Source organism: Chrysemys picta, chromosome 1 (assembly GCF_011386835.1).
Source record: "Chrysemys picta bellii isolate R12L10 chromosome 1, ASM1138683v2, whole genome shotgun sequence".
NCBI classification, from domain to species: domain Eukaryota; kingdom Metazoa; phylum Chordata; order Testudines; family Emydidae; genus Chrysemys; species Chrysemys picta.
The window spans coordinates 233,126,452-233,139,834 of NC_088791.1; the positions used below are offsets into that span (position 1 = coordinate 233,126,452).

General features: G+C 38.6%; 1 protein-coding gene across 18 annotated transcripts in view; it reads left to right on the top strand.

The window, feature by feature from the left end:
* The window catches only part of CYFIP1 (cytoplasmic FMR1 interacting protein 1), a 128,014-nt gene that overhangs the window by 39,963 nt on the left and 74,668 nt on the right, over nucleotides 1-13,383 (top strand). For 6 of the 18 annotated variants that reach the window (XM_065591202.1, XM_005283289.5, XM_005283290.5 and 3 more), the window contains exons 8-16: nucleotides 209-337; nucleotides 2,881-2,985; nucleotides 3,312-3,403; nucleotides 3,853-3,970; nucleotides 4,569-4,691; nucleotides 8,666-8,791; nucleotides 8,924-9,090; nucleotides 10,472-10,619; nucleotides 12,624-12,777. In XM_065591202.1, coding sequence (XP_065447274.1) covers nucleotides 209-337; nucleotides 2,881-2,985; nucleotides 3,312-3,403; nucleotides 3,853-3,970; nucleotides 4,569-4,691; nucleotides 8,666-8,791; nucleotides 8,924-9,090; nucleotides 10,472-10,619; nucleotides 12,624-12,777 — 1,162 coding nt within the window. Of the gene's footprint in view, nucleotides 1-208; nucleotides 338-2,880; nucleotides 2,986-3,311; nucleotides 3,404-3,852; nucleotides 3,971-4,568; nucleotides 4,692-8,665; nucleotides 8,792-8,923; nucleotides 9,091-9,377; nucleotides 9,570-10,471; nucleotides 10,620-12,157; nucleotides 12,306-12,623; nucleotides 12,778-13,383 lie in introns of those variants that run through there. The other 12 variants (XM_065591206.1, XM_065591203.1, XM_065591213.1 and 9 more) reach the window with 5 other exon arrangements.

The window sequence follows — 13,383 nt, forward strand, 5'->3', positions numbered from 1 at the left end:
TGAAAAGTGTTCACCTTCACCCACAGAAGATGTGGTGTTTTTATCTTTTTCCTGTTTCAGTTCATTTGAGAGCATAGTGATTGTCTGGTTTCACACACACAGTTGCTATTGGGGCATTTAATGCAGTTCTGTAGTAACTGCTGACATCTTGTGTGTGTAAGCAGTAGACTTAATGTTTTTATTTTGTTTATTTTATTTTGTCTTCTAGTCTTTACAGCAACAGCTTGAGGTGATTTCTGGCTATGAAGAACTGCTGGCTGATATTGTGAATTTGTGCGTGGACTACTATGAAAATAAAATGTATCTAACACCCAGTGAGAAACACATGCTCTTAAAAGTAAGGTTTTTTTTAAAGTGTTGCAAAGTTTAACTATAATGGGGAAGGACACAAATACTTGTGAATTTCACTTCAGCCAGTCCTCTGTTTCCCAGAAACAGACAGCCAAATAACTCATAATGATTAATGTGTTTATATAAAATTTTGCCACTTCCTTTTTCCTATATCTCCTCCTTTTCTTCTACATGTATTACATACTGCAAATCTTTTATTTTTGGAAGTGTCTAATTAGTTCTATTTTGCAGGGGTGAAACTAGAAATAGGGACTTACCGGTACGGGGCTGGGTTGGGACCGGCTCTGGCCCCCGTAAGGGGCAGGGCCTCGGGTGGAAGGGGCGGGGATGGGGGGGTCAGAGCCAGCCCCAGCCCGCCTTGTACCGGTAAGTGCCCTCCCCCTCCCCCGCTGGGGTAGCAGTGGCAGCCAGGGGCTCTGGCAGCAGTTTAAAGAGCCCAGGTCTCGGCCGCCGCTATCGCCCTTTAAACCACTGCCAGAGTCCCCAGCTGCCGCTGCTACCCTAGCAGGGCCGGCTCTGGCTTTTTTGCCACCCCAGGCAAAAAAGCCTCCTCCCGCCCCCCCGCCCCCAGCGCGGCAGGGGAGGGCGTGGGGGGGGGAGGGCGGCGAGCCCTGGCCGAGGCTCTGCTCTCCCCGGCGGCCAGAGCGCCGAGGGGAAGGTGGAGTGCCTGGCTGGGGCTCTGCTCTCCCCGGCGGTCAGAGCGCTGGGGGGAGGGCGGCGAGCCCGGCCGTGGCCCCGCTTTCCCCGGTGGCTGGAGCCAGAGCGCCGCACTGCACTGCCCCCCTCCAGGTGCCGCCCCAAGCACAAGCTTGGTGGGCTGGTGCCTGGAGCCGGCCCTGTACCCTAGGGCTCTGGCAGCAGGGCTCCCCTGCCTCTACTGCCCCGGGCCCTTTAAATAGCCCCTGGAGCCCTGGGGTTTGTGAAAAGTGTTCACCTTCACCCACAGGAGATGTGGTGTTTTTATCTTTTTCCTGTTTTAGTTCATTTGAGAGCATAGTGATTGTCTGGTTTCACACACACAGTTATTCTGCCTCTACCGCCCTGGGCCCTTTAAATAGCCCCCGGAGCTCTGGGGTAGTGGTGGCGGGGCTCCGGCAGCTATTTAAAGGGCCCAGGGCAGTAGAGGCATTGGGAGGCCCAGCCCTTTAAATAACCCCCAGAGTCCCGCCGCTACTCCAGGGCTCCAGCAGTGGGGCTCTGTTGACAATTTAAAGGGCTTAGGGCTCCAGCCACTGTTGGGAGCCCTAGGCCCTTTAAATTGCGACCTGGGGAAGCCGGGCCGCCCTGGTACAGCTCACTGGCTCTTGCCAGTACGCCGTACCGGGGCATATTGGCTTACTTTCACCTCTGCTATTTTGTACATATTGGAGATGATCTAATTGAACCGAAGCCTGGGGTGGGAAAATGTTTCTATAGAGTTTTAGTGAAGGCAAAATTGAACTAATACATTTTATTTTTAGATATGTAGTATGTTTGGGCAAAAAGGGTGTTTGAAGGTGGCTCTGCATATTGAAACTTCATTTGCCAGTTGTATTACTTCCAGGGTCCAGATGGCTCTAGTTATGATTAAACTGAACCGTTGGTAGATAAATTTAGTAATTTGGAACTTGCATATGTACTATTGTGGTGGATGAGGGGAAATGTGAAATGTACTTCATGTAAGTATGGTATTTTCAGCTGAATGTCTCAATAGATGAAATTATATAGAAAAAAATATGGAATAGCACTTAAAATGCTTTCAAGTAGGACAAGCTCTTCTGAGGGAATTGGGGTATTTAATCCCCAAAGAACTAGGTACAGTATTTGTCATGCAGATGAGATATGCTGGCACCCTGAAAGAACCATAGAATGTACTGGATATATTCTACCTGTAAGGATCTCTAAAGTGCCCATCAGTGCTGCTGAGCAGTTAAACATGCACATATATTATGGACTGTAGTTCTGGATTTCTAGTACTAAGTAAGTCCTATTGCCTGTGTAGAATTATAACAGTTTGTTATTAATTCCAGAATTTAATCACTCTCTTTTTTTTTGGGTGCAGCAGAGTTCTCCTATGTATAATCTAAAGATAAACAGAGGGCTATAAAAAAGAAGGAGCTTGACAGTGGTTGACCTAAACTTCTGTTACATAACCAACTCTGCATCCATCATTTTAATAAGAAATAGGAATTTAAATGAAATATCTAAAAAGAGCCACATTCTAATTTAAATGGGATAACATTTTTGTATGTCTAATCTTTATGCATCTAAGCTGCTTTCAGTAAGTCTTGTTTAATCAGGCTAATATTAATTTTAAAAATGCTACACACTGACATGACTGTAAATTTAAAGTACTACAGAAAAATTAAATACATACTCCTAAGTCTCATATTTTGTCACTGAGAGTTTTGAAAAGTGCCTGGTGTGTGGTTGTGGGTGTGTTAACCAGTTATGTATTATTATGATAAAAGAACATGGTCTTATTTTCAGCTGAATCACTACTTGTGAGCTTGTCTTATGGAAAAGTTATATGGTTTGTTCTTTTTCCAGGTAATGGGCTTTGGATTGTACCTGATGGATGGAAGTGTCAGTAATATCTATAAATTGGATGCAAAGAAAAGAATAAACTTGACCAAGATAGACAAGTTCTTTAAGGTTGGTTAAGAGAGTAATGTTTTAATTAGAATTTTTAAAATATTGTATTTTAATGGTGATTTTTCTCCCATTTAAAATACATAGTATTATACTTCAACCAAATAATGTGATACTTTTTCATGAGTGGATACTCTCAATTGTTCAAATTTGTACATAGTTTAGTTGGATGACAAAAACAATCTTTAACAAAATAACACTGTTAACTAAGCCAGATAATTTTGAACTTGAAGAGGGTGATTTGTTAGGATAACCAAATAAAATTTAAAAACACTTAAAAAATTTGCATTTAATAACTTACTTCATCTTTTTTTCCCCCTTGAGTACAGCAGCTGCAAGTGGTCCCGCTGTTTGGTGATATGCAGATTGAACTGGCAAGATACATTAAGACTAGCGCCCACTACGAGGAAAACAAATCCAGGTAGGAATGCAGCACAATACTGGGGAGAGGGGCAGATCCTTGTGGTGCATAAGGCTAGTGTTTTTTCATTGCTGTTGTTTAATTTGGCATGTTTGGTAATAGTAGTATGCCCTTTGTCCTTTTCTGAGGTTATACCATTATGAAATTTTCTACTCAGGAACACACAGTAACTGGCAGGCTTTATAGTTAAACATGGGTAAAGTGAAGACCTTTTCTTAAGGTAGTTGAGTGAGGGATAGATCTTGACCTGTTGGTATTGTTTGGGCTCAGAAAGACAGCCCATCTCTAAAACTTCTAGGACAGAGAGAGGGAATCCATGACTCAAGGCCTAAAAAAAAGAGAAGGAAGATGTAAAAGCTGAAAACAGCGGCTCGGTCGTATCACTTATGTGATATTAATTTGTGATGTCTCTAAGGTCAGGATTTATTTTTTCTCGTGTTCTGAAATAGATGGACGTGCACCTCTTCCAGCAGCAGTCCCCAGTACAACATCTGTGAGCAAATGATCCAGATCAGAGAAGACCATATGCGCTTCATTTCAGAACTGGCTCGTTACAGCAACAGTGAGGTGGGTTAATGCTGTCTGTGCCAATTGCACTTGAGTAATGAACGTTGCTATAATTAGAAGCATGAGATGTAAGTAAACCTCAGACTATGTTAAAATGACCTTATTTAAACACTTAGATCTCCTAATGATGTTTTTGCACAAGCTTATAAGAGTGAACTAAGTTTGTGTTAGCCTTAATTCTGTATTTGCAGACTTCATCACGCTTCTCGTATGCCAGTACATTCCAGAACAGGTGGGGTATTTTCTTTGGAATTGCATGTCAAACTCATAGCCTAAGAGCATATACATAGCTTTATGAATAAAAACAGAGGTTAGGAGTGCATTCTTCAAAACAGGCACATCTTCCTCATACCGTATGAGGGCTGTCTTCTTGACTTAGTCCGCTGTAATGTTTTGGTGATAAAGGATATAAGTACTTTATCTCTAGAATTTGTGAAATTTTAAGTAAGTAAATATGTGGGCTGAAAAGGCAGTAATTGTATTGAATGCAAGGTCTAGTGCATATTAACCAGCACAATCTTTTATTTCCAATAAAAAATGTTTTTTTAGTGCCACACACAGCGCATTTAATACTTGGGTTTACTTTATTTTGTTCTAGGTAGTGACTGGGTCTGGCCGTCAGGAAGCTCAGAAAACAGATGCAGAGTATCGAAAACTCTTTGATCTCTCTCTCCAGGGACTACAGCTCCTATCTCAGTGGAGTGCACATGTTATGGAAGTGGTATGTTACCTGGGAAGCAAAACCAGAAAAGGAGGAAGTTTAGGGAGATGAGACAACTAGATAGTGAGACTGGGTGGTTTTTGCTTTGATGAAAAATATTTATATGCTCTATCGCCATTTGTTTAGTGGCACTTCTATTTTCAACCAGGGAAGAAGACACAATGTTTTTTTTTCTTGAGATAGTGGCAGTACAACTGTATTAATCAGCTGGCCAAGATGCAATATCTCTCACATCCTCTTTCAGTAGGCTGAACTTATTAAATTTAAGATGTAGTGATCCCCTTTAAGCCAGAGCTAGCTATTTTTATTCCGCTTTTGAACATATGTTTTGCGGTTTTAAAACTTCCTTTATTTTGCTACAATACAACTTTAAATGATCTTTCATAGACTGTATCCCAACACACTTCCCAAAGTGAAAAAGACAGCAGATGATATGTGGTATAAATAACAGAAAGCAGTTGTATTTTGACATTTTCTGGTGAATAAATTAAAACATTTAGGGCCTCATCCAAAAGTGACGAAAGTAAATGGAAAGATTCCTATTGGCTTCAGATCAAGCCTTTAGTCATAAGACTGGTGAACACAGAGAAAAAGGAGGAAAAACATGACAGAGAGCAAGAGTGGGAAATATGAGAGGGGAGGTATAGGAAAGCTCTAATGATCTGTTTTTATTTAAACAACTAATCTTGCTGAGAGTAGATGCCAGTGGGGAAAGTTATTAAAAATCTGCAACTTTGACTTAAATGTAAACAAGGTATTTGTAATGGCAACAATTGAAAGAGAGGATGCTAAAGTACTTTTTTTTTTTTTTTTTTTTTTTTTTTTAAATGTCCCTGGCTCTCATACATTAACACTGCGTATCCTATCTGTACCATGGTCTAACCAAGACAACCTATCCCAAGAGTTTAGACAGTCTGCAGGTGGTGGTAGGTGGAACATGTGCTTCTGCCTACTTCTGTCCAGTATTGGCAGTCAAGCTGGGCGAAATTTTTCAGTCAAATAGTTTATTAGCTGAAAAATGCAGATTCGAGGAGACTAAAGCTATTCATGAATTAGGGCTGAATTTGGCCAATAGTTTCAGCCGAATAAAAAAACAAAATTTCAAAAAAGTTGAAATGAAAGGTTTCAGTTTTTTTTGTTTCAAAATGACATGTTGTTTTAAAATGTACCTAGATTTTTCAAAAGGTAAAGAACACCCAAAACAAAAAACCTAAAAAATTTCATTTTGGGTTGAATGAAATGTTTTGTTCCATCCTAAATAATTTGTTTTTCAGTTTTTCATTTTTGATCACCAAACCAAAAAATCAACTGTTAGAGCTCAGCTAATTGGCGGTGCAAGGCCAACGGCCTGCCGTATGTAGTGCTTCCATGAGTGGTACTATGATAAACACATCCTTGGTTCCTAACCACCTTTTGAAAATTAGGACAGATAAATCGTGTCATTTCTTCCTATGTAATGTATACAAAATCTATCCACCCCTTTCTGTTGTGAAAACCTTTAGTTCATGCTTTGATGATTTCCCACTTAGACTACAGCAACCCCTTTTTCTCTGTCTTCCAAAATCCCTCTTGCTTCCCTAGTTTCTATCTTTACAAATTGCTGCTTCCAAATCATCTCTCTCTCCTGCACGACAACTATGGGATCTCTCTGCTACGGGACTCTTTTCTGGCTCTGCATTGTCTTCTGGATCAAATTCACACTTTCTATTTGGGTTCTATGCAGCTCTGCTCCTGCCCATATCTTGTCACTGGTTGCTCACTGCTCTTCTGTCTGGTTATGTCCCGTGCTGTGCTTTTCTGATTTCTCAACCCCTTATTTCTTACTTGTGCAAGCACTTCAGTAACTCCTCCCATAGTCCTGTCAGTCCCTTCTCTCATACCTCACCCCCACCCTCTCCAATGCCGAGAATTTCTTTCTGAGCCTGTATACAATCTATCCTGCCGCTCCCTTTTCAAATCCCTCCTCAAAATCTTTACCCACATTCTCAACCCACAACCCTTATTATGTAAATAGAGTACAAATAAGTAAAAAAGTCCCTAACAGGCATATTGTGCTATCTTAACACCACAAACTAGTTTTTACGTGTTCCATTCCCTTGCCTACTGTTTTCTCCTGGGATCCTCTTTGTTGTACTCAACTTAAATTGCAAGACAAGAATTGTTTCTCTTTACTTGCTGTGAAAAATTTTAATGTGACTCCATGGCACTTAATATGGGGCTGGAATGAGCCCACAGGGCTGGGAGTGATTCAAAACAAATTTCTTAGAAAGATTTTTGTTGTCTCCCAAATAATACCCCAGCTGTTCTGAGACAGGTATAAACTCTGTTCTGTCCAAAGTGCAGTATAGCAATATTAATATTCAGCTTTTTAGTCGAAGTATGCCCCCACAGTGTTTGCCAAAGTTATGCATAGAGGAACAGCTCACTAGGTCTTTTTCATGTACATTTCGTCGGTTAGTATATATTCAAAACTCTGCATTCTCTAGGTTTCTCAGAATCAGAAATTATTAGATTTAAGTTTAAAAATGTGAAACCCACAATCAAGTTAAGAATAGAAGATATTAATAAGCAAATGGATATGGCAATTGCTTCTCTTTCAAATATCACCTGGATTACCTCCCTGTTAAAAAGACTCATGGGTTTGCCAGATATTTAGATGGTTTATGTAAATAGCATGATAAGGACGGCCTTTACACCTTTCCCTTTTAAATCCAAGCAAATGGCTTACTTAGACAGCCGATATACTGGCACTGAGAAATGTAACCAACGCTGTCCCTGCAGTTTAGGGTAGCTGGAAGACCTACTCCATGATCTGTTACATTGTAATCTGTATTGTCACTTGAGGTCAAAATGGCTTTCAGTGTTTTTGTCCTGGATGTCTTTTTCTATGACCTCTCAGGAAATAGAATGTTTCTTAGGAACTGACAATGTACCTATGATCCAAGTGTTCGTTCTGTTTGCATGGGCAGCCACTCAAATAAGGAGAAGGCAAGTGGCATGGTGATTACTTATGGTTTGATGGTATCTGGCTTTAAAAAAAAATCTTTATAAGTATTTTAACATTTTATAATTTTAGGTTTAGTTTTAAGTTTTATTGTAATATTTTTGTTTTTTGTGCGTTGGCCTAAGGCTAAGTTTCTATTAATAAACTTTGCTTTGGCACTTGGTATTTTAACCCATAATAATGTCTTATACAGCACTATAAATCTGTCTACCACTCAAGTTGTGGTAGGTGTCACAACTCAGTTCTTGTTGTTAAAATTAAAGTTATGGAAAACTGGATTAGTAAGTAACTAGAATTTTCCATTTAACATAATTAATTTATATGATCAATTCCTGCTAAAAATCAGTACTGGAACATCTTGCACTATGTTAGTATGATATTTTGATCTTGGTACCTGAACAGGACACATTTCTCTTGAAATATTGCATTTTCAGAGTCACAGGCAAAATCAATCTCTCTCTCTCTCTCTCTCTCTCTTTTTTTTTTTTAAGTCCTAACAGAAATCAGCAAGTCTATTTGGCTTCAAACTGTCTTTAAAATCTAAACAGTCACTCATTTCAAAATCTTCTCTTTACACTTGTTTTTGCATATGAGGTGTCTTTCTCGGTTCTCTGTAGGTGAAGTGAAGACAGGTTTTTACTTACGTTAATCTTCATTAAAACGTTAGACCACATCACATGCTGAGAATTTCTTGTATTCTTTGAATTAATGTAGTGTAGAGATATATGTCCGATAGATCTTTTAGAAAGTAGTGAATAGGGCAAGTGATTTCTGTCAGGAGTTTTAGAACTTATAGTACTGTTCTAAAAACGTGCAGTATCATATCATCAACTATTACTAAGAATGAAGGAATGTCTTATTAGAATAAAACCTGCATTACAGGTAGGGTGTCCTGTGGTATTTTTGTGTTATTTCTCAATCTTTTCTTTTCTTCCATATATCTTTCTTCACCTACCTGTGTGAATTTCAGTATTCATGGAAACTAGTGCATCCAACTGACAAATACTCCAATAAAGATTGCCCTGATAATGCAGAAGAGTATGAAAGAGCAACACGATACAATTATACCAGTGAAGAGAAGTTTGCCTTGGTTGAGGTAAAAGAAAATTTCCCCTTTTATAGAGATTTGGGCTTTTTCATTCTTCCCTCTTCCCTTTATTTATATATATTTAAAATATATATATATATATATATATATATATATATATATATTTATTTCTCCCTACAGGTTATTGCCATGATCAAAGGTCTTCAGGTGCTGATGGGGAGAATGGAAAGTGTCTTTAACCATGCCATACGTCATACCATTTATGCTGCTCTTCAGGACTTCTCCCAGGTTACACTGAGGGAACCATTAAGGCAGGCCATAAAGAAGAAGAAAAACGTAATTCAGAGGTAGTGTTAACATTTTCACACAACGTCCTATATTCCTTCTCCCATATTTTACTAGTTAAATATTGTCTAATGCTAACATTCATATTTCAAAGGCAACCACCACCATTGCTCATAGTTTGAATGTCAAAAATTAGCTTTGCTGACTACATATTAGTCTAAAACAACCTGCTCAGTGCCGATTACTTTAGGATAAGAGAACTAGAATGGGTAACAACATGTAATCTTTAAACCTTTTAATTCTACCATTGCTATTAATGGTATGTGTTGTCTTGTTTTTTATTTTAAAGAGAAACTGGAGGCAACTTTCTGATGACTCCAGTACTACTACTACTTCTATATTGCTCGTCCATCTTCTCTGTCTCTTCATCCCAACCCCCACCACCACAAAAAAAGAAAAAGAAAAAAGCCTCTTGTTGTTGTCTTTCCCCTCAACTTTTCCTGCTCTCTTCACCTCCCACTACTCAATCTTCTATACTGTGGTCAGTGCCATCCTTAACCTTGTTTTTGTCTCTCCAGCTGTTGCCTTTCCTCATGACATGTTGTACCTTTTTGATTTACTCCCACCCATTGCTGGATGCCTTGCAAGATCCTTGTGGGTGAAGACCCTTGACTGGTCATGCTACTGCTAAACTCCACCTCCACAAAAATACCATCCCAAACAAATGAATGAAATGTTCAGATTATTCCAGATTTTAAGATTTGCAAGTAGATTCTTACACTGTTTTTTTCTGGTGACTTTCATATTCCTTATGTAAATCTGTTGTAGTCTGAGGTTTTCTGGGTGTGGAAACAGAAAAGTGTTTCTTGAGCCATTAAAGTAACATTTTGCAGAAATGTTTGAATGTGGGAGGTGGAGTTCACTTGATCACTCAGTACACTATGAGCAATGCTTAGATGGTTTTTGAGAAGTACGCATATTCCAATTCAATACTTAGAATTCTAACTGAAGAGCATCATCATAATGGATGACCACAGCCAGACCTATGCAAACCTTTAAGAGATTATTTTATCAGAATCCTTCTTAGAATTTTAAAAAGTAATACGCATTACCAAAATATTTTTTAAGCAGAAGCTTTCTTCTTTATTATCGGTGTTCTTCAGGTCTGATTCATTTGATGGTAAATTCTAACGTTATATTGAATTTGTATCTGTGCTAGTGAATTCTGATGGTGTACAACCCAAGATCAATAATATACATGTATATTTTGCTAAAGGTATCTATCAATGATGGAAAAAACAAATGCTGTCAAAGTATGACTCGAAAATATAAGTTTGACTGATAAAATACCGCCCCTCTAGAAAGTTTGCTTCAACATGCTTGTGGCTCTGAAATAAGCATTTATATTTGTTTGGGTGCTAAAGCATTTTGGATTGTGTCTAGTGTTCTTCAGGCCATCAGAAAGACAGTTTGTGACTGGGAAGCAGGACATGAACCATTTAATGACCCAGCACTAAGAGGAGAGAAAGACCCCAAAAGTGGTTTTGACATCAAAGTTCCGAGGCGAGCAGTGGGACCCTCCAGTACTCAGGTATTTCTTGTTCTTCCTGTATGATAGCCATAGTATTAGCATCACTGACTGACATAGAAATCTCTTCACCACTGAGCCCTGTTAAAAGCTGGAGTGGATTTAGATTACTCCCAAGTTATACTTAAAAAATATATACATTTAAAATATAAATCCACTCTAAATCTGGATTAGTCAAAATTCTCTATCTGGGAAGCTTTCACTTTCATTTTGTACCCTAATGTATTCTTTTCCCAAGCGCTCCACTTCCATACTTTTGATCTTGTTCCAAGGGAATGCCCACATTTTAAAGCCATGCCTTTTTAAATGTTCAAACTTCTTCTATTTTTGAAATGACTGGATCCTTTCCTGGCTGGCTCCTCCTTCCAGACTAAATTGTCCTTGTTGTTTCCTTAACTGTGTAGGTCCTTCCTATCTTTTATACTTGCGTACTTGAACTTGGTCCTGGTGGATATTTCTGCTGACCCCACCTCTCTTTCCACCACTGTGTCTTAAGTCCATAATGTCTTGTGCTTTTGCCATGGTGGTCCACAGAGTGCAGAATTCCACCTTGAAATCCATCTAATCTTCTCTCTTGCTACTGTTAAACAACATAATTTTTTCAAAGATGTTCTTTATAATAACCACTGTTACCCCATATTGAGAAGCTTGCCCCTTCTCCGTTTTCTATGTGGGATCTCTCTTTATCTTTGTTGTTTGCTGTTTTGAGGGAAGTTTGTATAGTAGCGCGTTTATGATTGATAAATTACTGCAGAGTGCTCTGAGCACACTGGGACATGAAAATGAGTGGAATTATGGTATATCAATGAAATACAGTGATTCCTAAAATCTTGGGGTGGGGTTGGGGAAGAGCCTGTTTAGGCAGTGCTTTTATATTAATCATGGGTGACTGAGTTACGTTTCAAAAATTGTCTGGAAAAATGTTTAAATAGCTAATGAAATTTTTGTTTAAATAAATGGAATCAGTACAATGCTTTATTCTAATAATTTTTTTTTTTTTAAATCACCACCAATGTTTTTTCTTACTCTTGGTATGTTCAGGGGGCTTTCTTTCACTGGTTGTTGCAAGCTCATTAAAATACACTGTTCTGTCTGCTGTCTGTTCTTGGATATAAACACCTGTTTATCTTTGCTGAGGCGGGGAAACAAATTACAGCAATTCCTTGGATTGCAGTTCTGTCAATTTTATGTAATTTCAAAATAATAATTCACTGGATTTACTGCACTTAGAAATCTTTGTGAAAAAAACGAGAAGCAGCTAGTCTCTTATGACCAGATTCAGCTCTCATTGAAGTCAGTGGGAGCCTTTCCATTGACTTAAATGAGCATTGTCTTGGACCCTCACAGAATAATGAGGCCAAATGAAGAAACTTGCCTACTTTAGAAATGGATATTTCCCTCTGCATGCTTACTGTATTGTTTTTCATCCCTTAACACACTAACACACACTTTTTCTGCTTCTGTTTCCCCTTCCTTATTTACCCACGTGTTGTATTAACTGTTTCTCTCCCCCCTGCCTCTCCTTGTCTGTTGGTTTTTAGCTCTACATGGTTCGCACTATGACAGAGTCCTTAAACTCTGCTGAGCTGTTGAAGCAGCTCAAGTCTCTTGGAATGGAAAAGCTATTGCATGTGATAAACAAGTTTCTGAGGCAGTCCTACATCTATCCGCCTCTTTTAAACTTTGGTGGTAAGATATTACTTATTATTTTTATTTGTAGCAAGTGAACTGTTCCACTGCAAATTATATATTGCTTTATATTAATGCAGACTCCCTTTACATGGAAGGCTTTCTGGCTAGGCATTTATATTGGCATTAACTTTTGGTTGGAGCAGTTATCTTTTTCCCAAAGGAGAAAGGCATGGCTCTTGCCGAAATTTTACTAGGTTTCAGTTTGAAGTGGAGCAGTCACTTTCTTGATAGTATTTCTCAGTGTTGCTCAACTAATGTACCATGTGTATTTTCCTTTTTTCCTTTCCACCACAAATGTTTCCTTTAATGATACAGCTTTACATGGTGAGAACTATGTTAGAGTCTCTCATTGCTGACAAAAGTGGTTCCAAGAAAACCTTGAGAAGTAGCCTTGAGGGGCCCACCATATTGGACATAGAAAAATTTCATCGCGAGTCTTTCTTCTACACTCATTTGATAAATTTCAGTGGTAAGATACGTAGATGATCAGTGTCCAGCTTAGCATGTCCTAACACCTTTAACGTGCCCTGGAAAATGTTTCCGATTACCTAAGCCAGTTAGATCTGGTTTGTTTATCTAAAACATTGGCCAGTCAGAACTTTTTGAAATACAAAAGAAAGATTCATCTAAATGTTGTGGTTTTTTCCCCCTTTTATGCATTTGTTTTAATGGGCTGTATTTTTTTTTATTGTTATCTTATATTTTTATATAATAAAGACACAACATCAAACCTGTTTAAATAGCAAAAATTTAAGAATTTTATTTTTTTAGAAGACACACCGAGTCCCCAGTAGTGGTAAATTTGGTATTGATTAGCTACCCCTCTGTATTTTGTCAGTTGTAATCGGAAACATGTTATCCTAATGGATTCACCTACTGACATTGAATGTATCTAGTCTTCGTCATCACCATGTTGTGTTGTCTTTCATCTTTTTATTTTTCTGGAACCCTTAGCTCTCAAAAGAGAGGTGCCTGTTAGTTCCAGTACTAACGCTTTCCATAAACAGCACTGTGTTCGTTAGAAAATGTTAAAGTAAAAAGTTCATGCTTGTTTTGGGTCTCTAGCAATCTGAAA